Genomic DNA, 25407 nt, shown 5'->3' with positions numbered 1-25407 from the left:
GTAATCATGATTATGAGTCAGTATCCTTAGGCGAGGTAACCTCCCTGTTTGAGTTTACCTTTCACTGTGACCTTTTGTTCCTTGGGACCAGTTGCAATATCCACCTGCATGGACAGCTCACCAACTGCCCGTTCCACCCCTGGCCCTGCCCAAATATCAGAGTGAGAGGTATTTAACTGCCAGCTGAAGTGGCTTGTTGAAGACAAGAATGTTAACTGGTTCACAATAAATATCAGCTATATAAGACTATAAAGGCCTTCGTATGACGAAAACTACATTCACGTACCTAAATTAATACCAGTTCTGAGCCCAGCAGAAAATCATCTACATGCGAATTTTAGCAAACCCAGACCATATATACTTTCTCTCTAAAACTTATCATCTCAAAATTACATGAAAACCTAAAAGCCATATTGCATAAAGGAAAATGAAATATTACACGCTTTGTAGTGTCCAGATATCATTCCATGCATACAGTCATGCACTAGCGATTGCTCAGAACATACCCGGATCAGACCATACTTTGTCATTGACTGTAATCCTGATGCCCATTCCATTATGTACTGGTGAAGAAGGGGAAAATAGAAAATTAATAACAAAGTGGTAAATTCCTCCACTAGAGTATTTGTGATACTTTATTCATCCTGTGGGGAAACTGTATTTTGCTTGTTCTCCATGAGACACCCACAGACATATACCATGAAAGCAAGTTTGCTTGGTTGGTGGCATAATTCCGCATGGCATGGGATTTGGACTGGTGACCTTAATGGTCAGAGTTCTGATTGACATAGCCGCATATCACTAGTTACTGTACTAATTTAGTGAATTAAAAAACTGATGAGTTTTATGTTAGTGTGTGTGCAGTTAGGTGCTATTTTATTTATTAAGCTGTATTTGAGATGCCTTACCCTGGGTGTGTTGTGTGGTAACAAAGGTTTGTATTAGAGCGTCCGTTGGCTGTGTGTAGAGGGACAAAGCATAGCGTAAGGAGGACAGCTCAGTGCTCTTCTCCAGGAAGGCCTTCTTCAACCCATTTCCACCCGCATGGAAATATTGCTGGAGGACAAAGACAGATGATCAGCTTTAAAGTTCTGTGTTAACTCATCCGGCATCCTGAAATGGGCCATTATGACCCGGTTTCTCACCTTGATGGTCTCAAGTGTGACATCCATTACAGCACACTGCTTTGGGGACAGCGTTTTGGCTTCAGTTGAACCCTTCAAAGGAAACAAAAGGTTAAATCTACTGGAATGCTATTCTTCTCATTTTATATCCTAGAATGTGCTGAAAGATTCTATGTAGATGCTTGGCTGTTCTTTGACAGTCTGTTGGTACTACCACCTTCAACTTCAGTCTGTTTTCCTTCCATCAGCACTAGTGCCACTAATCACTGTACATTCATGCTATTATATGAAAATTCCTGATGTTCTGAAAGAACTTAATTTCTCTGAACAATATCATAAAAACTAGGCGAGAGAAACTAACAACTAATCAAGCATAAAACAGAACAGAATAAATGTATATAATTGTGGGCAACCAAACCTACAAAACCTAATGAAAACAGTACACAACGTCACTTTTTCATAAGACAGTCAGTCACACAGAAGGCAATTTGCATGCTTATGTAACAGCAACACAGGTAGTGCACCTTCAGCTTTGAGAACTGTCCAAGCTCCTTGGCAGCGCTGAGGATCTGAGCACCCTACACAAATCGAAACCACAAAACCATGAGTTTCATTTATTAGCTAAGAATAGTGCAAGACTACAAATAGACACTAGATGGAGACATGCGCTAAATTCTAACTGAATTGATATGCCTGGCTTGCAGGAGCACTATGTTACTCAAACAATTGCCTTTGTGTCTTCGAATGGCACATAGCTGTGAGAGTATAATGCAGAAGGTGAGCAGGGGAAACTTCAGAGAAGGGAGAAGGGAAGTGGAGTCTTACAATGCTGTCATTGCTCTGTGGCAGCACAATAATCTTCTCCAGGCCGGTCACGACAGTCCTCCAAAGGTCTTTCAGGACTCTCTTCAGCACGGTTTTGTCACACTCGGCAGCAAATACCATGAGGCTGAGCACCAGAGACATTAGACATTAGAGACATTGGAACACAGGTGCACATGCATATATCAAAGAAACCTCCCCAATTTACAGTTATAATAATTACGAGTGCATTCAAACGGCAGGAGGCAGATTACACAGTCAAGATGAAGAGTTGAGGCAAAGACAAAAAAAAACTGTTAATTTGACAACATGCGAAAAATAGCAATAAAATAAGGCAGTAAATTCAAATAAAGCCCTTTATGATAACTTTAACAGCCACGGCACTTACTTGCTATCCAGGAACTCCATGAGAGGTCGCAGAATGTGGTCAGAGTCGGCCTCCACCATGCTGGAGACATTAGGAGGACCCTTCACTTGATACAACAGCTCTGCCATCTGCCTTATACACCCATTGATCTGGCTCTGGAAACTGGTGGAGAGGACACAATCTCTTAATACTCCTGCTTATGTGAGGACTTACTTAGGTAAAACCTGAAAAGCACTGTCATTGACAGTCATAGGAAGGTACAGGCATCGTGTGGGACTGAACAAAACCTACATACTGTAGTGTTCAAAGCTATAATATGCAATATGTTTGATGGTGTGCAGGAGAGTTTTGAGATGAGGTAGTAATTCAGCAATGCAATGTTTTCACCATTTCAATGTTTACATTCTCACCAGCACAGACCCCTAGCGATCTATTTGCACATTATAATAGCACATTGCATGTCATGTATGTCATGCACTATATATATTGATATATGTTGCTTTCATTGTTCCCATGTCAATACTGTACCTATGTCAGTTTTCATCTGAATTTACACAAACCACTGTACTTATTGCCTTCCTCGCATTTACGCCTCTCTTGTGTATCTTGTCTTGCATTTATTCTCTGTCTGTTTATATTCTAGTTAGTAATTGTCTATTGTCATGGTTTTTCCAGCTGTAGCAAGCTGTGCCAACATAAATTTCCACCGTCCTTGGTCATATGCCTATAAATATTCTGATCCATGGGAGGAAAGAAATACTCACCTGTTCACAAATATAATACTCAGGTCATCCAGCACATTGCTCAACTTCACCTGCAGATTGGTCAGCAAGTCACTAGCTTCTGGGTCCAACTGTAAACACACAAAAAGGTACACATAGGGAAGACAAAAGACAGAAAGGAGGTGCGATTATTTGATATGTCATACTAGTCACATTATCATAAATAAATGGTTGCTTAATTTAGTTGAAAAAAATTAAACTATTCAAGGACAGTTGAATTAAGTAGGGTGACCAGATAATGTATGTCATGAAGGACACTTTAAACTCGGGCAGAATATGTAAACAACCATTTCCATTACAAGGACCTGGAATTCACTTAAAACACGGAGTTCTTGCTGTGTGCCTGCATGTGTGTTCACTGATGAGACCTCTAAGCACTTATGGTAGTTGCTCTGGCTAAGGATGTCTACTAAATGCTTCAAATGCAAATGTCACCGATGTTAATTGAAAACAGATGGGTGAATCTTTCATCAGTTAACATGGCATTTTATCTAGCTCAAGGTGTCCAGCCTGACATGTATTACCTTATTTTATTGCACACCCAGCTACAGTATAAGCAATGTTTAATACAAAACTAAATCAGTCATTCAATAAGTAAAACAGATAAGTAACACAGGGAGAAAACTACGGTGTAGTAGCGCAACCCTAAAGCCCTATTTCAGCTTTCACTTGGTATATCTCTTCACAGTCTGACAGGACACTTGGACCGGACTCAAGAACCACACAGCATCCCAAGGGCAAACTTTTTTTACTCCTGATAAATAAGCCGACAACATACAGTAAGCCGGATCGTGTTTTGCCATGTTAATCCTTCCCCCAACAACTTTTATTGATTAAATAGAAGGAAATCAGTGACCTGGAAACTAATTCACATGTAAAATAACTACATCATGGCACCATGTGTATTAACAATACCAGTTAAAATGTTTCAATAACATAGTGATTACATCACCATTTATTTTTATAAGCAGGATGTGAAAAGAAAAGTAAGAAATGGTAAATGAACAAGGCTAATGAAGCTACAACCGTAATGAACCAAATGCTAAACCCATACAGTACATGCAAAACACTTCTGTTGCAGGCCATACCATACAGTAAATGTACTGGCATAGGTGAGTAATGAGAAAGTATCAGAATATTGTATAAGGTAAGAAGAATCTGCCCTTCATAAAATATCAGTTTAAATAACATTTTGCATTACTCACATTTATTCAAAGAATATTATGAATAAAATACTGGCCAATCTTTGATCGATAAAATGCACTTAAGGACACTTTAAGCCTTTGAAATAATAACTAAACTATTCCTCGGAGTGTACTCTATACCATCCAGATATAGTGCTCTATACCATCCAGATATAGTGCTCTATACCATCCAGATATAGTACTCTATACCATCCAGATATAGTGCTGTATACCATCCAGATATAGTGCTCTATATACCATATAGATAGTAATTAGCAGACAGAACACAAAATCCAAAAAACTTGACCTCAGCCATATAACTGAGAACCTTCTTTCTGTTTTGATCTTTAAAAAAGAAACAAGCAGAAAAGAAACTAAAAAAGCGATAGATTGTTACGCGATAGATTGGTCTAGATAGGCTATAGACTGTGTTTACGGATGGTGCACTGCTCATTGTACTGCAATCAGCAGCCACGGTCTCCCATGGCAACAGGTCTTTATCTTCTCCAAGATGAATCCAGTTAAAGAGGTACAAGCAACACACATGCAACAAAACTGAAAACATTATTCAGATATAATAAATTATTAAAATTATGGAGAAAAAAAAACAAATACTGTATCAATAGAATTTAAAGTCATATACTGTTGGAGCCCAGCAAGAAATGCACATGTTGAATATTTCTGATAAAGGCAAACATATAACTATGATCTGGTCCAAAAAGACTCTAAAAGGGCAAATCGCAACACCTCTGCCTAGCAGCAATCAAGAAATGCATTATAGGAAGGGATGAATTTTACAGGCACCTGAATATATCAGATCATTACAGGTATTTAGAGGATTGGGGCAGGGACACCTTGTCAGGGAACAAGAGTTAACAACCTAATGTCAAACTTCATCTGCTTCATCTGACCGTAAAGAGGGCACACGACGCAAATGTATAGAAAATACTGAGAAATATCAAACACTAATTTAATTATTTAATATTTAACAAAACACAATACAGAGGAACTATTAAACATAATTTGAAACATATTTCATCATCACTGATGTCAAATAAAATGACAAAAGTCAACTTTAAGAGCCGTTGTAAAAGAAATGTCACACTGACCAGAAATGGCAGGTTCTGGCAGTGAGATTAAGTGTACCTCTCTGTACATAAATCTCTTACTGCAGAAATATTGAGCACTCACAATGGGCAAAAGCTCATCAAGCCCATTCCATGCACATGAAATTATATACTGACATTTTACCTTCTATTTTCCATAATTTCTTTTGCAGTACAGGGTGAACCTAGAGTTTATCCCAGGCAGCAACAGTAGAGGGGAGAACGATATGTCATTTCAAGACACTAATTAGCTTAACCACAGGTTTCTGGATTGTGGAAGAAGAGCAGAGTACCCAGAGAAAATCTATGTGGTCACAGAGGTCACAGTAAAGACAGAGCAGGGACAGGATTCGATCTCCAAAACCTGGGGAGGTGAGGATACCCACTACTGCAATGTAAGAGACCGGAGGTCCAAGCGCACATTCAAGGTCCAAGCGGCAAGTGTAAAAACAGGTTTAATGAGTCAAAACAGGGAATGACAAGCAGCGAATCTGAACCCAGAAGTCAGGGTCAAAACACACAAGGCAATTTTAAAACCGACCCAGAATGAGATCAGCACCAAATCCAAAAGGATTCAGAAAAGCACGAGTCAATTAGAAGCACGGTGAGTCAAGAGATCAGTAATGAACTGCCTCAGTATCTCAGAAAGAGTCAGGGGGACTGCTGAGTAGAAGAAGGTGCTACTGTGACAGCCCCCTCAACCACCTCGGTGACGAGACACCAGAAGGGTATGGATGGAGTAAGCCGGTTCAACACAGACAACTCATGGTGGAGAAGACTCCTGGAGAACTAAAAAAAGCAGGTCTTTGGGAGGATCCCTGGAAGGTGGCTGAGAGCTGCTACCTGGGAGGTGACAGCAGTTGGTGAGCAACAGGATTTATTATACTTGTTTTTAAAGGGACCAATATTTTTGGGACTCGGTTCAAGTGATGTAGGCAGAGCTGAATATCCTGTGCCAAGAGCCACCATCTCTGTCCAGGATGGAACAACAAAGCGCGGCAGTCTGGAGGCCCCGACAGCTTTCTGAACTTGAACATATCTGTTCACTCTCCCAAGACCATTCGTCTTCCACTGGTTCATCACCATATGTCATTTCCCAGGGGATAAGGCCATAAGGAATAAAGAAATCGCCACAGTGCCCCCTAGTGGTGATTAACGCAGCCTTCCATTTGCCTCCTCCTCAAGCAAAAATAAGATTATATGCACTGCTTATGTCAAGCTTAATAATAATAAAAAAAGGTTGCCTTTCAAATTTTTGTAAAGCAGCAGAGACCAAAAGGAGTGAGCATCTGAATCTGACAATGAGATTCAAAGCTCCATAGTCTATACAGGGATACAGGCCACCATCCGTCTTTATGAAGAAGAAACTGAGCCACCGCGTCACCTGATTTATGGCCATCAGTAATCTTGCTGTTTCTGCATACATGAAGGCAATAATACAAAATGCCTTTTCCCTTCTTTATAAACATGCAGAGATTATGTGAACTAGGCTTCCAGTTTATCTCTGGTATTACAAACAAATGTACAAGAACAATCCAGGGGGGTCAAATTTATAAAGTTTCTATTGTGTAGTCAAAGATCTGACAAAATTAATTTGCTTTCATAAGCCTTTTTTGCTATTTATGTTCGTGCTATAGTTTCTCACCCAAAAAACTGCCTACTCACTATATTCTCAATTCAAAATGGTCATTATACTCTGCGATACAACACGCCTGAACGTTCAGACACAAATCAAATCCCACACAAACCCAAGACTGCATACAAGACATATAAAAACTAGACTGCATACACAGAAGTTGATTTCCAGTTCAGTTTTGTCCTAAAGCATCAGAAAACAAAAAAACACCAAAGGTCATATTGAAAAATGTTCCTTTAGAAAGAGAATAGAATCAGTTGATTTAATTGGCTTGCAGAATCACAAATTCTAGTTATGTTAATCTGTTTAAATACTTCTAAATACCTTAATTATTTCTGGAGATATTTTTGAAAGATTTACGAGATGTAGTAGAGTGGCGGTTGAGAGAGTTAGCATTTCACAGACCTGTTAGGTTCACCGATATCTATTATTAGCAAAGGTCTTTCTGCACATCCTCATACAGAGGATTTTTACTTGGCCTGTCACCCCATAAGAATAGTGTTTTCTATGTAATTAACCACTCTCACTAACTGCCAGAATTGCCATCTGACAGAGACTTAATAAAGACATAGATGGAAGGTAAAACAAAAAATCAAAACTTCATTCCATAAGTTGATCTTTTTCTTAATTGTAAAAAGCAATTAAAAGTAATTTCACATCCTTCATTATACATGCATGAAATAATCACAAATCCCACCTGCTTAACTCTGTCTATAATCTGTTAAGAATGAAAAATTCATTTACGTATTTATTCTTAGTCCATATCAAAGAAGAGTTTTAATGGTCAAGAAAATGTGTAAAATCGGTTTGCGAATAACAGGTCATGAAAGCGGCAACTGAAATTTTGATTACTGCTTGCTATCAACTTCAGGAAGAGGGAAGAATGATAGATGGGGGTCATAGTTTAGGGGTGATGAGATAACTAAAAAAATTTTAAAACAGCAAGCGTGGTTTCTAACTGATACAGCTACACTACAAAGCTAGTCATACTGTAGCTAGTCCTGAAGAGAAAGGAATAAGAGACACACACCTGTTCCTTTTGAGCCTTGAGAGCCTGAAGAAGGCACAGTGAAAGAAAGACCCTTGTTAGATTAGAGCTAAGCTACAAAAAATATGATGGTGAAATTCTATCTGAGTAAATGAAACCAAGTAACCAGAAGTTTCTAATTTTCTAATGTAAGATCTGGTGTTTCTACAGGGAAGGAGTGTCACTTCAGAACTAAAGAGCAGCACAGCTAACTAACACACATGACAAAAAATCTGAAATCTGAAACACACCTTCTCTGCTTCACTGTCCACTGACTGCGCAGAGCACAAAAGAATAATTTAAAAAAAGTAAGTTTTGGATTTGTGCCAATCGCAGTCGGGAGAAAACAAGTCTTTGGCAACGATATGTAGCTAAGCAATCGTAGAATTTTTATATGAATACGGAATATTATTTCATATTAATAAACTGACAAAATAGTTCAGTTTTAGACTGCTGAGAACTCCGTCCTGGAATTCCACCCACTTGTGGTTGAAAGTGGCTGGAATACACCTGCTTTATTTTCCATGTATCACCATGGGCTAACTCTGCAATCAGGGGATTCCAGATCCCTCACATGTTTGGAATCAGAGCTTCCATTGGTGCTTTATAAGGAATTTCAGCTCAGTAGCTACCCACTGAGTGCCATGACTCACAGGCATGCTAAGACACCGTCTTAGGATGACCCAGCTGCCTTACACCATTCAAAGAACTTGGTCTAATCTACAATGATTTTTTTTTTACATTAATCTCATTCATTTGTAGTGGAGTTCAATAGCTGCTGTAACAGGGATTAGTCTATAATTCAGGATCCTAGCCACCCCAGCTACAAACTCTGCATCCCCTGCCAGTCTGTTAGGAGATTTCACATCATCAGAACGCTGTCAGATTCCAGAACAGATTCCTTCCCTAAGCCAACTGAAAGAAATTCCAACCTTTCTTGTAACGGTCATATCCGTGGCACATGTACTTTATAGATGATACTGCAATTTATCACGAATCATTCAGCTTTGCACAATGTGTTTAGTTCTGCATGATCTTGAATTGTTTTACAACATAGGTATTATTTGGTCTTTTTAGTCTTTAGTAACTGAGAAAGGCCAAAAGAGTAAGTACTTCAAAGCACCTGTTGCACATGGGCAGTGAAGAAGCCTGAACCTTGGAGGAGGTGGTCTTTGAGATAAAGGTAAGACTTTACAACTGGTAACAGACACCCCCTAGTTCTTCCATTGCAATTTTTTTCAAACAAAATATTTTCAACTAAGAAACTAAGAAATAAGTAACTGTAAGCTAAGCGTGGAGGCACTGGCTGGAGGGAGTGGTTCTCCTCTCTTAACACCTCAACAAATAATAACATTTAAAGTCTAAATGACTTAACTAAGGGCAAGTTCGAACATAGCTTATGGTGGACATAAACAGCCCCAACATTTGAGTTAACAAACTACTAAAAAAATAATCAATTGCACCACGCAAATAGTTTCAATGTAACAACAGTGTAATGTAAATTTTATACCTCTTTACCATTAGGTGTGAGGTCTATCAATTAAAAAACAAGCTTAAAAGTGGTGAAGATGGCACAAATGTAACTAATATACACTATATGGACAAACGTATTGGGAGACCTGCCCATTACACCTACAGGAACTTTTATGGCATCCCACTCTAAACTCATAGGCATCAATATGGAGTTGGTCCTCCCTACTGTATGTAGCTATAACAGCTGCCACTCTTCTGGGAAGGTTTTCTACAAGATTTTGGAGCGTGTCCGTAGGAATTTTTGCCCATTCATCCAGAAGAGCATTTGTGAGATCAGGCACTGATGCTGGACGTGAAGACCTGACTCACAATCTAGTTCTAGTTCAACCCAAAGGTGTCTGATGGGGTTGACGTCAGGACTCTATGCAGACCAGTCAAGTTCTTCCACACCAAACTCACCCAACCATGTCTTTGCTTTGGATCTTCACTGGATCTAAGGGACCTAGCCCAACTCCTGAAAAACAATCCCATACCATTATCCCTCCTCCACCCACCTTTACACTTAGCATAATGCAATCAGGCAGGTAAAGATCTCCTGTCATCCACCAAACCAAAACTCCTCCATACGATGGCCAGACAGAGAAGAGTGATTTGTCACTCCACAGAGTACATTTCCCCTGCTCCAGAGTCCAGTGGCCGTGTGCTTTACACCACTCCATCCAATGCTTGGCATTGTACTTGGCGATCTGAGGCTTGCATGCAGTTGCTCAGCCATGGAAGCCCATTCCACGAAGCTCCCAGCACACAGTTTTTGTGCTGGAGTTAATGCCAGAGGAAGTTTGGAACTGTGCAGTTACTGAGTCAGCAGAGCGTTGGCGACTTTTGCGCACTATGAGCCTCAGCATTTGGTGAACCCACTCTGTTACTTTACGTGGCTGAGTTTCTGCTCTTCCTAAACACTTTCACTTTGCAATAATACCACTTACATTTGACCATGGAATATCTAGCATTGAAGAAATTCCACGAATTGACTTATTCCAAAGGTGGCATCCTATGACAGCACCACGCTTGTATTCACTGAGCTCTTCAGAATGACTCATTCTTTCACAAGTGTTTGTAAACCTGACTGCATGGCTTGTTGCTTGATATTATACACCTGCGGCAATGAGCTTGAATGAAATGCCCATAGGTTATGAACGAGTTCCAATTTCTAACTCTGTCATTAAGTCGAATTTGCGGGCAAGTCTGTAAAATAATTATACAGCACACAACAACTGACCCTGGGGATCCCTAGATGATGTCACAAAATCCACACCCCTCAGGGAAAGCCCGGCCGGTCTGACCCTCCTGAATGCAGTGCCCACCCAGGTTACGTGTGGCTGCAGCGGAATTTTTCTGGTTTTATGTAGCTACGCCCTCACAGCTAATTCTAATTGTTCTTATCAGTGGAATCTATTTCAGTTCATCTTGTATTTAGATGCGAGATCTTCCTGATTCTTTTAGGGTTTGAGCATTTTCTTAGTTCTCTGTTCTGCCAGCCTGCCTGCCGGTTTCCCAACCATGCTTTTTGTCTTCAGACCACGAGACCTGTCTAGCTCTTCTTGCCAGATTACGTACATCGCCTGACCTTCGCCCGTCTACCGACTCCTGATTCTGTCTCGCCCTCCTATCGCCTGGCACTCATCACCTGATCTCGCTCGTCCCTCGACCATAGCTTCATTTGTGATTTGGATCCTGTTTTGACTTTCACTGATTTGGACTTTGCTTTGGGTTGCTCCCAAATAAACTCTTATCATGACCAGTATCAGCACAAGTGTCCTCATTTTCCAGTCATCTTCCCTGACAAGCAATACTTATTTTCAAGAATAAAAGTAACTACAAACAGTACTGTACTGTACTGTACTGTACTGTACCTCGAGTCGACGCACCGCTGAAACCAAGCAATGTTTTAGGAGTGTCACAAAGAAGTGTATGCATTCCTTAGTACAAACCATATTATTTAATATGTATTTTTAATATAATAGACTTCATGGCATTCTGTTTGTAAGTGCAAGTTGGACATTCTTAATCCAGCTACTGCCTGTATTGAGCATGGTGATAAATATACTCAGTGACAAAAAAATTAAGCACCCAGAAGTAATGGTCCAATTTGGATGTAATTTGGTACACGTGCAGACCAGTGATGGGTACTTAAATGATTCGATTTGCAGGGAGCTGGCATGTCTAGTCACCTAATACAGAGGATGCCCAGTAGACACATTAGACACTATCATCAGCACTTGACAGAGTTTCATAGGGGTCGCATTGTGGCTTTGCAGACCGGGGGGTCGAATCATGCAACTGCCCGGCATGTGGGACATGCAGATATCACAGTTGCCCGACGTTGAAACCAATGGGCAGGTGAGGGCACCCACACACATCGTGAAGGTCCTGGTCGTCCAAGACAGACCACACTAAGGGAGGATATTACAGAACCTTTACAGAAGCATTACAGAACCCCATGACATCTGTGCCTGCCATCCAGACACAGGTATTGGACTCTCTACAACACCCTGTGTCATCCTGCACCGTGTCTCGACGACTGGCATCAGCCGGACTACAGGTTTACTGTCCCATGCGAAGGCTGCGGTTAACACCAGTACAGAGACTGCTGTGTTTGGAGTGATCCCATAACCGGGAGGCATGGACTGATGACAAGTGGTATCATTCCATGTACAGTGATAAATCTCGGTTCTGCATTACTATGGATGACCATCATATGCTTGTATTACGGTGCCAAGGGGAGAGGACCAATCCTGCCAGTGCTGTGGAGAGACACACTGGCGTTACCCCAGGCATCATGATGTGGGGAGCCATAAGGTATGACATCATGGTGTGGGGAGCCATAGGGTATGACATCATGGTGTGGGGAGCCATAGGGTATGACATCATGGTGTGGGGAGCCATAGGGTATGACATCATGGTGTGGGGAGCCATAGGGTATGACATCATGGTGTGGGGAGCCATAGGGTATGACATCATGGTGTGGGGAGCCATAGGGTATGACATCATGGTGTGGGGAGCCATAGGGTATGACATCATGGTGTGGGGAGCCATAGGGTATGACACCATGGTGAGGGGAGCCATACAGTATGACATCATGGTGTGGAGAGCCATAGAGTATGACATCATGGTGTGGGGAGGCATAGGGTATGATATCATGGTGTGGGGAGCCATAGAGTATGACATCATGGTGTAGGAGTCATAGGGTATGATATCATGGTGTGGGGAGCCATAGAGTATGACATCATGGTGTAGGAGTCATAGGGTATGATATGGTGTGGGGAGCCATAGAGTATGACATCATGGTGTAGGAGTCATAGGGTATGATATCATGGTGTGGGGAGTCATAGAGTATGGCTTCAGGTCATCTCTGGTAGTGATCTGGGGAGATCCTGACAACACATCCTGACATGCTGCATCCACATGTCTTACCCCTCCTGAGACAGCACCCTGGTACAGTCTTTCAACAAGACACGGCACATGAATCTAAGGACTGCCTATGTCATGTTGAGGTCCTCTCGTGGCCAGCCAGGTCCCCCGATCTTCCCCCAAATGAATGTGTGGGATCAGCTCAGATGTCAACTCAGAGCCAGTGCCAATCTGTAGGATCTCGAGGGCCAGTTACAACAGCTGTGGGCCAACTAGCCGCAGGAGAGGATAGAATGGCTGTACGACTCCCACTGTATCACTTCATCTATCCAGGGCCGGGGGGGTGCCACACCCTCCTGACATGGGATCAGCAATGTGCCCATACTGGTAACTCAGTTGTCCATTTGATCTGATATTATAATCATTGCAATACAGTCACATGACCTTTCATCACATGCAAATTCATTTCATTTCCACCACTCTGTCTGGATGCTTAACTTTTTTTGTCACTGGGTGTATTAAGCTGGCATCCCATCCGGGGTGCACAGGTACCCCAGTTTGTCCCCTATTATCTCGGGGATATGCTGCTAAAACTATTATTTTTATTCTTAGCAGACTACTGGTCTTGACCTTTGACTGGCATAACTACCAGAAGTCATGAATTTCAGTTGGCATTCAGCCCAAAGTTTGTATCACTGCAACTTAACAAGCTGTTTTAACGCCTAATTAGGTTTCCGGTACTGAATCCAAATCGGTTCAGTTTTCAGAGCATTTGAGTCATGCTGAGTAGCCTTCAGGAGTAGGCAGCCCTCCCACAGCTCCTGACGCTACCTCTTCATAGACTATGCAGGCTAAAGGAACAGGCTGAATCTGGCAAAAGCTCATGACTGTAATTTTGTTTATAAAAAGAAATAATTAAATATTAGCCTACCTATTACATATGGCTGAGATGGTGTGTGACTGGACTAAATTAGAGGGCAGTAGTCACTCACAATTTATAATCAGGTCCTAAAAATCTGAGTAGGACAAGGCCCTGCCTTAATAATCAATTTATTAGCAGGTATTACATTGCCTGAGTTGACAATAAATGATCGCTGGACAAAAAATGACTCCATATTCTAAAACATCATATTCCTCGTTATTTATTCATTATACATAAACTGTCAGGCGTTTCTGTTATATCTGGTCCAGCTGGGCTGCATATTATTCACCCATCTGATGCCTTTTATTTCCCATTCCTGGGCTGCTCTTAATAATAATGAGAGAATGCAGGGGACACTTCAAGGTGTCTGCTATGGCTGTGACAGTGGGCCTGGGGGAGCAAGAGCTTGTTAAAACGCTCCCATTGCACTTATGGCTTTGATGCTGGTTCGTGTACAACAGGCAATGAAGATTTTTAATGTACTATGGCTTTAAGTCGCTTCCAGTTACTCCTCCCACTGAGTGTTTATTACCTGAGGAAAATACCACACCATAGCAAGACCGAATATCCCCATATTTGCTCTGCTGTGTTGCTTTGTTGAAAAAAAAAAACCCATCAGCCTCCATAATCACCATGACTACTTGTTCAGATAAACGGGAACAAGGCAGCGTCAAAGCTCAACCATCATTCACCAGCCAAGTTTTTCATTATGGCTATGCTACCTCAGATAAGTATTGCATATTAGCTGTCAGATGCGATAAAATCTGCCCTTCTGCTTCTAGGCATGCACAGAAAATCGCGTGGTTCAACTCACGCCCCGTCACACATGCCTCTAGATTACGGCAGGCCTGCTTTTACCTATTGCCAATGCCTAATGCCAATACCGAATGCCAACCACACAATTCCTAATGTGCATTCATTTGCTTGAAAGCAGAAATACTTACCATGCCACTATTTCCTTCATCATGACAGACACCCTAATGGCCAGGAGAAAAAGACTTTAGCTGACTTAGGTAATAACAATTCACTTACAGTAGTATCAAGCACAGTAGGATTTAATAATATATAAACCATTCAAATATTCAATTATAAATGTATTCAAGCTGCTCACTCAATTGTTAAAACTTTTTTAGATGTAAGAATACAGCTAGAGTTTAAAATGCATACAGAGTGCACTGGTATCCATTGGCACAAGATGCCCACACTCCCACCTCTTCATCAAATCCCTCTGGTTCCTCTTCGTCCTCCAACTCAAGAAAGCCAAGAAACCAAAAATCTCACATCAAAACTGTTTGAAGATGCAGTGAAACCCTGCTGTAAAGGTTCCTCTGGTGCAGGTGATAGACACTGATTAATCATATACACTTATGGCTGAGCAAGGGAGGTGGGCATGGTGTGAAGTAAAGTGCCATCATGTGTGTAAAAACAGGAATTAAACAACAGCTTCTGCAAGCAAGAATTAAACGACTCTTATTCTACCCACATAGTGCTACACGACAACTTCTCTACTCTAAGGTTAATCTCAAGCCTAAAGGCTTTACTGAATTCCCAGCCCACCCGGAACATGCAGACATTTGACTGTAGCAAAACTGCTGAGCTATAATAGGAATACATATGTGACATTGTCAGAAATTCACTGTACGATTTCTCAGAGCCTTCTCAAAATATTTGGGTGCATATTTACACAGGGATTCATTCTTTAAGACTGTGTGATTATGAGGTGCTAAAGACTCCAATGTGTGTATTTCAGCTATATACCTACCCCTAACTCCTCTGCAGTGAACTGTCAGGAAAGGCAAATCAGGCATAAACAAAGAATTAACGAATCTGAATTCAAAAAATCCCCTTGGCTCCTATTTAATATCAGTACACTCCATGAATAATCCGTAATAATCAGCGAAAGACTATTTCAATTTTGAAAATAGAAATTTACAAAAATAAATAAATAAACCAAAAACAAATACGAAGCCTGTTACTCATGCAAACCCAAACAAACCCCAAGTACTGTACACTGCTCCAGTGTGGACTCCAGCTCAGTCATCTAGCTACCACAGACTTGACACCGTACCTCAAATAAGGTTCTCTTCCCCTCCAGATAATAGCTTGTCAGTCTGAGTGGCTCATTATTTTCAATGAGGAAGAGTGTCAAATGGAGTAAATGTAAGGAAATGTTGAATGTGAGGCTTGCATTACAATGTTGAGCTTCTGGATGGGGATATATTACAGCAGGCTCCATTCAGGCTCCCCTTGGGGGAAAATGTTAACTTCATTACATTTAAATGAAGATTCTTTGACTTGCTGTAAAAGGTATTCTGGATTCAACACCATACTGCTTCATAAATGCTCCACCATACTTTCATTAATGATACATTTTCAAATTAAGTCCTATGATGCTGTAAATTCTCTACAGTTTTCTTCCTGAAACTCCTAAACGTCTAAGAAATGTACAACAACAAGTATATCCAAAATCAGTATAGGCATACAATGCATATGCAAAGCCCAAAATTCCCAAACCACAAGGAATGGGACATGAAGTATTCTTAGCTGGGTTCTACTGAACCAGTATCGGAATGTATTCACTGATGAGATTTAATAAGGTGCTCTCGCTAAGGGCGTCTACCAAATACCAAAAATGTAAATGTAAATGTAAATGTACATGTAAGGGCCATAAGAGTTCCTGGTGTGATTAAATCAAAGCGCTTTGATAAGTAACCACATAATAAGTAACAAAACTTAAGAACCACAAACAGAACTTGCTATATTTTATATATTCCCACATAGTCTGGACAAAATGAAAAGCTGAAGATTATAAATTATTTTATTTTTTTTTAATAATTAAATCAGAAAAAGTCTACTTTGATATTTTTTTAACTAACGTTAAAATAGTATACATACTGTAAGCAAAGCCTAGAAGGACTGTTATTGTTCAGCAATAACAGTCCGTTGCCGGTGTTTGCTGACCTGTTGGCCGCCCATACTTTCAAACATCTTCTCTAGGAGGACTCGCAGCTGCTGGACATTGTTCATAAGAATGCAGGGCTGTAAAATAAAAGTGTCAGCAGTGAGTTTTTAAATCCCACCAAGTTTCACCATTTCCACCAACTTTTCTGCTCAGAGATTCAGGACTTACAATCTTCTCCTTGTCACAGTAGGAGGGGAAGCTCTTGCTGAGGACTTCGCAATATTGTAGCAGCACTTTACTTATGGTCTTTAAGGCAGGAAAAAAAAAAACATTATTTGACACAGCGAAAGATGTAAAGGACACCTCCGTATTATACTAAATACTATTGGAAAGAACCTAATATCATTATACATCTTAACCTAGGTGACACTTATAGTTAATGACGCGATGACAGTCAATTCAATTGCTGGCATAACCAACAATAATTCTTCGCAATTTCCAATAGAACCGCTTTACAAAATGAATTATAAACTAATGGACCCACATTAAAAAATAAATTCAAAATATACTTTCCTTGAAGTTTAATACCTACGTGAAACCATTTAACAGGGTCACAAATGTCTTTATTATTGCTTATTGTTATTCAGTGAGAAGAATTGAATCTCCTGTAATGCTAATGTGAAAGCCATTATAGCTTTTCATTAAATTTTCCTTTCTGCAGGTAGGATTTTACGTAATTAATCAGCAAGCTCTGCTGGAACAATGGGACCTGTACCTAACAGTGCTGGTGAAATCATTAACTCTTTGAAGGTGAGAGATATACTTACCCTGGAGAAATGTCTGTTATAGTGCGCCACAACTGTGGAATCTGGACAGTCTAATTTTTTTATAATTTCAAAGCTCTGATTGAGTTGCGTGAAAATGTCCACCACAGAACAGGAGAACAAGGCATGCTCTGAAGTCTTCTGGAACTGATAAGGGTGGTACAAGATAAAGAAAAGTCAATGCAAAAAACAATGAAATGTGTGATACTTGACCAAAATCACCATTCATAATAAGTTCTAATATTGTCTTTCTCTTCACCAACACAATAAGAACAACCAGAACTAAATCGGTGCTTTCAGCGTTCAGAACAGTAGTTTCCATGAGCTCACTTACTCCCTCCCTCTTGTCCCTCTCTAGAGCCCCATGCATAAAATCCACGGACACAACTTCATTCTCGGCCAGCCACTGCAACACAAAGGGCAAGAACCACCTGCAGACAGAAGAAGAGGAGCAGAAGAAAAAACACAAAAAGATCTGTGCAGCTGAATCAGTGACACAAAATTCAGCACTTTATCACAATGTAACATCAAAGGCAAAAAACCGAATGGCAGGACGCTAGACCTGCGACGTTTCTTTCAGTCTCTCACTCACTGGTGGAAAACAGAAGTTAACTGATTGCAGGTGAGTGGAGAGAATTATTCCCGGGCTATCGCTCACCCTCCGAATATCCATATCTCCCTCCTGGGGCAGACTGACAGCAAAAAGCACACTAGGAATTTATTTAGACTTGGGGGGGAGGGGGGGGGCTTGTTATGTATTGATGATTGCAATCAACTGGTCAGCCACCAATAAAATAAAGCATTATCCATTAATTAATTTCCTGTGATTGATCTGGAAACACAGCAAGACTGATCTACAGGTTGGCTACCCCTGGTTTGCCGGCTAAACAATGCTGGGTTGTGAGGAAGACCGGCCTGCAGAAAACTGGCCCACCGTGAAAATTCCCAAAGGGCAGTGGCCCCTCCAATTCTCACATAAGAGACATCCATTCAAGATTTCTTTTTATATCGACTTTATTATTATTTACATATGGATATGTTTTAAAAATTCGAAAGCCAATCAATATAATATTGGAATTTTGTTTGAAAAGAATAATATGGGCAATAACTCAGGCCTGGAAAAATGAGAGAGGGGAGAAGAGATTCTAATAATGCAGGAGAAAAAGAGATTTGGAGTGGGAGAGAAAGGCTGACATGACAATCAGTGTGTTGGGAAGGTGACGCAGAGACAGTAGAATCACGCTCCGAACTCCCACATATTAGCCTGAATCAGAGGGTGACAGGTCAGATATTGTGAGCGAGGTGATGGTGCGCTGGTCACTCACGATGGGTAATCTGGGACAATGCCTTGGAAAGCTGACAGGCCTTTCACATACTCGTTGTACAGCCACTTCACCTTGAAGTGCAGGTTCATGTAGTCAGCACTTTTGCACAGCTTGTGCTTTTCATGCTCTGTAGACAGAAACAAAAGATCCTCTCTCAGTTCTGCTTGTATCTTATCTCCTTGATTAGGTCGTAGCATTCATAAGAATGCAGATATCGATACAGTATAACGAAGAAGGAAACAGCAGGGGCAATGCAGGGACTACAAAATGTTCTTCAGCTACCCTCTACAGCTTGTCACTTGCAGAATCTTTTGTGTTGTTTGGTGTTTCCATGGTGACTGATCACCAGCCCAGTGCCTAAAGGTAACCCAGAAGAGGACGTGAAAATATTAGGTATTAGGTTAAAAAAAATAAATGTACGAGAGGAGCGAGCCTCTTGCTTCCATCTTACCGATATGTCAGGCTTCTGGACATTATGTTCCCTAAAAGCCAGTACATTTTGAGGAAGGGAAGGGTTTCAGACAGATCAAAACGGTTTATGCAGTTCTCTCAGGCTGCTCATGGCGATAACAAAAACCTTGGGACTGAGGCTGATTGTTTTACACTAAGCATAGCTGTAGGCCAGTAACTGAGAGGGAATTAACAGCTTGAGGAAATGAGCTGTGAAGGCAATGCATAGTAATCAATGTTCTTGGTAAATCACTTGCAATGATTGACATTAGATGAGAGTATTCAGTCAGTGACACCCACAGGGATAAATCCAGAGATTCTGCTTACGTGTATGCAGTTTGTGAAATTCACATTGGGGAAGTACAGACTAAATGAAATAACACCTAACGGTAAATATGTGAAAAGCACAAGCCCATCTCCAAGAGCATCTCTGTGCCGTTTGCCATCACCTCTTTCACTATTCTGTCCCACATAAAACCCTAAGAGACTAACATTCCTGTCCACAGTCCCCCAACAAACCTTTTGCTTAGTTAGAACTCGTGTCACACACGGCGCATACTGTACAACAACATAATACAAAATGATACATTTGCAGAGTTAACAAAAGTATTTTAGATTTTTCCGGCTGATATTTCTATATGAATGTGGATCTATTCAGGCTATGTGCCCTGGAATCTCAAGCAGGATGTCGCGGCTGGTCCATCCTGGGATAAGCTGCAAGCTGTCTGTGACCTTGCGTTGTATAAGCAGTTATAGATGATGGATGGATGGCAAGTGTGGAACACAAGGACAGGAAATACACACACGATTGTCTTACCAGCATAAAATTCTTGTTTACGTATGCGGCATGTGGCTGGGGCTAGAACATACACATCAACGGAGAAACAAAAAAAGACATTGACAAAGCAAATGGAAGTGAGAGACAAAAGACAACATAACCTATGATATGGATAGTAAAATGAAAATCAGAATAGAAAAAGGACAGCACTTGCATTGCAGTACGAAAATAAACCAAAATGGACTCAGCACACTGTTTAATAGTGTTGTTATTGATATATTAAAGATGGCTACATGTCTAACATCCCTTCTGGAGTGGGAGTATAGTTTGTTTCATAGCGAGTTTTCCTACCCCTTTCTAGATTATAGTCACATTGATTCGAGTTTATTTCGATTTGGTGTATTTGGGTATCACTATCCATTGGTTGTGTAAATCGCCCCTCCCCTTTTTTCCCCACCTCTCCTGGTGCATGTTGATGGATTATTTACGAAGTTACGTGAAGTGTGGTGTCTTTTTTCACATATTTATTTTCTTAGGTGTAGGAGAGGTAGATGTTGGTCTGTGATGGTTATATACATACATACACAGTCAAACCTTGCATTGCGAGTGTTTTGCAAAAGGAGCAAAATTTTTAAATAAATTATAACTTGATAAACGAGCAAGGTCTTGCAATATGAGTGTTACGTATACACTTCATCTGCCGAGCATCATGTGATCACAACTGAGCTGTTCTTCTCTCTTTCTCGCTGCGGGATTGTGGGTAATCGTTTACGCAGCAAAATAAGAGTGTAGCAGTATGAGCGTTGAATCTGTTTAACGGCAATGCAAGGTCCACATTTCCGTGAAATCGAAAAGGAGGCAAAAGCAGATGTCATTGCATAGGTTCATTGTTAAAGTTGCACAAAAAGAAAAAGATTACAGTGAGCCAACAGATAGCAGTGATTCTGTTAGTTATAGTAAAAATTGATATATGAGTGCTTTGGATTATGAGCACGTTTCCAGAACGAATCCGAAGTTTTACTATATATATATATATATATTTCAGGAATCAACTGTAAACATGGAACTGTAATACTTATAATAATCCCAGATTTAGTGTTATGACGCCAGAAGCACAGCTTCTCAGCATTTTTTCCTATGACAGATCTTCTTTCCTCAGTGTTTAGAGAGACCTTGCTGATGTTTTATCAGCAGGTTTTCCAGCATTTCCAATAAATTTGTAAAATTTAATATATAAGCAATTGACCCCTTATGATTACCACACTAATTACATTACGGCTCATAATACATACCTACTATAAATTGTAGTAATTAACCTATCTGCAAATAGACTGTACTGTCCTCAGCTATATGGGAATTAATTTTCAATAACTAACACCTTACCGTTTTTCCAATGGTAATGGTCAATGCTATCCAGAACTGAAAAACAACAGGCAAAATGACAGAAATACCTGAATCTCGAGGAAAAAAATGGAGAATGTGGACATGGACAGTCTGTACAGGGGTAAATATATAACAGCCATGAAGAATTCTGGAAGATTTCCAATGCGATATGAAGGGGTTCATGTGACTTTTTACCAAGACCTGCACAGAAATATTCATGGTTCTCTAAGTATACACACCGCAGCACTTGCGGTTCCATCAACCCAGCAGAATAACATGAAATTAATTTAGCAGTTTGTATGGATGCTTGGTGACCCTGCATGGGCCCTTGGCTATCTGCATCTGCAGCAAATTCAAAGGCATGACGAAACACACCAATGAACATAGGACCTCACCTTCCATGGCATACTTCATGTCCTGGGCAAACAGCGTCCATAAAACTTCTGCACTGACTTTCCCAACATTTAGTTCCTGAGGAAACCTGGAGCAGAAAGACCAGTGTAAATGAGAAGTGACTGCACAACTTCAAATAGCACAATACTGAATGAAAGTGCACTGACTGATTGAGCACTGGAGTATAAGTGTTCCTATCCTCTTCAATGATGGACACGATCAAGGTTATGAGTTTTGGCCAGAAGTCCAGGTTCTTGATGCTGGGGCCCTGCTCTTCTACTGTCTCTTCTTCTTTCTTCTGGAAACATATTTATGAAACATTTTCCATATAAAAACATGACCCAAAAACAGTCAGACCTGTCACTGACATATAAGTATGTGGGCAGTTCCATGCCTCTTCCATAACTCATGATGCAAAGCAGGATGACAGCATAGGGCACATGGCAAAGGACACCCTGGGATCTGAGTCAATAATAGGGTCCACACACCCACCCACCCACCCCCCCCCCCCACACACACACACACACACACACACACATAAAGGATTGTAAATATATCTTTGTGGGGACTCTCCATTCATTTCTATGGGCAAAACTCTAATCCCAACATAAAGACCTTAACCCCTACCCAGCCCTAACCTTAACCATAAGTGACAAAATACAACACTTTTGGCATTTTCCCTTTTTTGATTGCTTTCACAGATCTTTGTGGGTACCTGAAAAACCTAATCCACACACACACACACACACACACACACACACACACACACACACACACACACACACACACACACACACACACACACATGTACGGTATACCTATCCTTATGGGGCCCGCTAATTAATTTCTATGGGAAAAATGCTAACGCTAACTATGACAACCTTAACCCCCAAGATACAAGATTTTTGCATTTTTAACCTTTTCATAGCAGTCACCGATATTTATAAAATAGAGTTTTCCCTTATGGGGACCAGGAAACCGGTTCCCATAAGGGATAAAAAAAAAAACTGATATTTATCACGTTATGGAGACATTGTGTCCCCATAAGGATAGGTATACCTGCTTACACACACACACGCACACACACACCCATCAGAATACCACAAAAATCCCACATGTACAAGGGAAGTATATGGAAACTGGACTTTAAATCAAATCTCCAAACTGAGGGTGTGAAGTCACACTGCTGCCCGCTGAGCCACTTTGCCATTCAACAGGTACATTTAACTGCATTTTTTTCAATGCCGCTGCACTGTAAATGAGGATTACCCTCAATGTATTTCCAAGTAAAAATAAAGGCTGAAATGAAATGAAAAAGATTAGACTCATTTTGAAAAGCTGTAAAAATTCAATGACCCTGACCAGGATAAGCAGACATATTCTACACCAATGAATGTATAATGGCACAATGAAAAAAGCAGGAGACTGTAAGTGGTGGCAAAAGCATAAGTTATGAAGTTAAACACTGTTGTGTGAAGAGAGATACTGACTAAAGACATAACTGCAATGGTACTCACCGGGTCCATTGGGGTCTGATACTCGCGACTGTAGAGTTCTTGGCAGTTATTGAAGATGTACTCATAGGTGGAGTTAAGGCAAGCTTTTACACAGTCCTTTACCACCTGCCCGGCTCGCGGTGGGCTTTGCAGCTCAAGCACCTAAGTAGACAGAACAAACAGAACTTCTGATCTTAACAGTAGTAGAACACACACACACATGCACAGAGACATTATAGATAGAGATACAAGCATTGTAGAGACAAACACAGCAATCAGAGTTCATCATGAATCATCTGAGTCATTATAGTTCTAAAGCAGGGTTATTCAAATCACACTCCTCGAGGTCCGAGCACTGCTGGTTTTCCAGCCTTCCTTTACCTGTGATCCAGGCGTAAAGCCTCTGACCAATCAGAATCAGTAATTATTAAACTATCTACCGGGAAGAACTGAAAACAGGGCCTGGATTTGGAATCGAGGTCCAGATTCAAAGAGCCCTGTTCTAAAGATACTCTGCATGGCCAAAATTTGCTGCTTTACACTCGAACGTGACACAGACCTTCAGCCTGAAGAAGGCTATGCTGGTCAGAAGATCAACTGTGGACTTCAAGTCTTTCAGGCGTTCCTTACTGCTAACAGGGAAATTATTCTGTTGGAAGAAAAAAAGATTTAGAGCAAATAGTCTAGATCTGAATTTTGTTTTGTGTGTTACCAAACAAAAGCCAAAATAAGCTCATTAAACGTGCATTTATTAAACCATCTCAAAAATTTATTAATATTTTAATATAGATTTGTTTTTTACTTGATAGACAACCTTCTCCTCAAATGCTGCTTTTGATTGCCCATTAAAAGTACCTTTTATATTGGTGAATAATCCCTGCATTCAGGCAATCGATACCGTTATAAGCATGAGTGCTTTACTCACACGGTAAGCTGAGAGGTCAATACGAAGAGAATTGTGCAGCTGATCCAGAAGCTTGACAAACCGGTCTTTCTGTCAATAAATAAGGACAGAAATAAAATGCAGGGAGGATGATAAACAGGCAGCGAACTTGAGGAATAGGTCCTTGATCCCCATGGTCCTGCCTTTTTGCAACTGATGACACACAATTATGGCTGGAAAACGGTCTTCGACCCTAAAAGCAAACTGTTTAACCACCAGTGCTCTATGCTATTTACATTCGAAGCTAGGACTTAAATAACCACTTCCCCTCACTCCCCTTTACAGCTGCTCTCACTAGTTTTACATGATAGACCACTGGAATGCATTAATTAGCAGCTTTAATGTTTTAAAATCAGAAACTTTACTTTAATGGACAGATATAGCTAGAGGTTATAATGAGATTCCCATAAAACTTGCTAAATGAAATACTTTTGTATAAGCTTGGAACCTATAGGTTATGAACAGAACATAACAAAAGGAAACAAGAGAATAGGTGAGTTATCTAATCATATTTGGTTACCACATAATTGAAGTATTGAGTGGGTACAACAATGCTTCTAAACACATCCATGCCTGAAGCAGGCCAATTGCCTTTTTTGTATGATCAGATTTTGCCCAATTATGTGAAGTGTGTTTCAAGTGGTCTTGACCAGAAGTAAGAGGATATACCCCAAAGTTGGAGGCAGCGAATCGGTCACAGGCTGATACATTGGTGGGGGCTGTGGGGTGGGCATAGAAGGCATTTATGTTGGCCAGCAGTGTGCTCATCACTGCAGGCACACCGGATAGCATGTACTTGGATGATAAGCAAGCATAATGTCTGTGGAAAGCAAGGAAGAAAAGGGCGTTGTTAAAGCACCTCTTAGCTTCGTTCATTGACTTATAAATGCATTAATACGTAATAAATGCTGGATTGACGTGGCCACACCAGTAATACATACTTCATTTTTAAAACTCAAGGTAAGAGCCAGGCATTTAGAAACAAAGGTAAAATAGATCAAAATAGGGTGAAGCATTACACACAAAAAACAACATTTGGAGTTCCAGTCCCAGGAAACA

The 25407-nt window shown here is 40.6% G+C and overlaps 1 protein-coding gene across 1 annotated transcript in view; it reads right to left on the bottom strand.

Moving 5' to 3' along the window:
* The window catches only part of LOC125717957 (protein unc-13 homolog B-like), a 49835-nt gene that overhangs the window by 3195 nt on the left and 21233 nt on the right, over nucleotides 1–25407 (bottom strand). Inside the window, exons 13-36 of the mRNA XM_048991376.1 lie at nucleotides 25018–25168; nucleotides 24331–24399; nucleotides 23965–24054; nucleotides 23427–23567; nucleotides 22077–22207; nucleotides 21912–21997; nucleotides 21517–21552; nucleotides 20173–20214; nucleotides 18906–19032; nucleotides 17915–18011; nucleotides 17584–17727; nucleotides 16985–17062; nucleotides 16816–16893; nucleotides 15617–15637; nucleotides 15066–15104; nucleotides 14799–14831; nucleotides 3078–3166; nucleotides 2335–2475; nucleotides 1950–2073; nucleotides 1649–1702; nucleotides 1146–1217; nucleotides 909–1056; nucleotides 507–563; nucleotides 59–145 (exon numbers count right to left, since the gene is read on the bottom strand). Coding sequence (XP_048847333.1) covers nucleotides 59–145; nucleotides 507–563; nucleotides 909–1056; nucleotides 1146–1217; nucleotides 1649–1702; nucleotides 1950–2073; nucleotides 2335–2475; nucleotides 3078–3166; nucleotides 14799–14831; nucleotides 15066–15104; nucleotides 15617–15637; nucleotides 16816–16893; nucleotides 16985–17062; nucleotides 17584–17727; nucleotides 17915–18011; nucleotides 18906–19032; nucleotides 20173–20214; nucleotides 21517–21552; nucleotides 21912–21997; nucleotides 22077–22207; nucleotides 23427–23567; nucleotides 23965–24054; nucleotides 24331–24399; nucleotides 25018–25168 — 2135 coding nt within the window. The remainder of the gene's footprint in view (nucleotides 1–58; nucleotides 146–506; nucleotides 564–908; nucleotides 1057–1145; nucleotides 1218–1648; nucleotides 1703–1949; nucleotides 2074–2334; nucleotides 2476–3077; nucleotides 3167–14798; nucleotides 14832–15065; nucleotides 15105–15616; nucleotides 15638–16815; nucleotides 16894–16984; nucleotides 17063–17583; nucleotides 17728–17914; nucleotides 18012–18905; nucleotides 19033–20172; nucleotides 20215–21516; nucleotides 21553–21911; nucleotides 21998–22076; nucleotides 22208–23426; nucleotides 23568–23964; nucleotides 24055–24330; nucleotides 24400–25017; nucleotides 25169–25407) is intronic.

This window comes from Brienomyrus brachyistius, chromosome 2, assembly GCF_023856365.1.
Source record: "Brienomyrus brachyistius isolate T26 chromosome 2, BBRACH_0.4, whole genome shotgun sequence".
Taxonomy (NCBI): Eukaryota; Metazoa; Chordata; class Actinopteri; order Osteoglossiformes; family Mormyridae; genus Brienomyrus; species Brienomyrus brachyistius.
The sequence above is the reverse complement of the archived record's forward strand: the minus strand, read 5'-3'. Positions and strand labels throughout refer to the sequence as shown.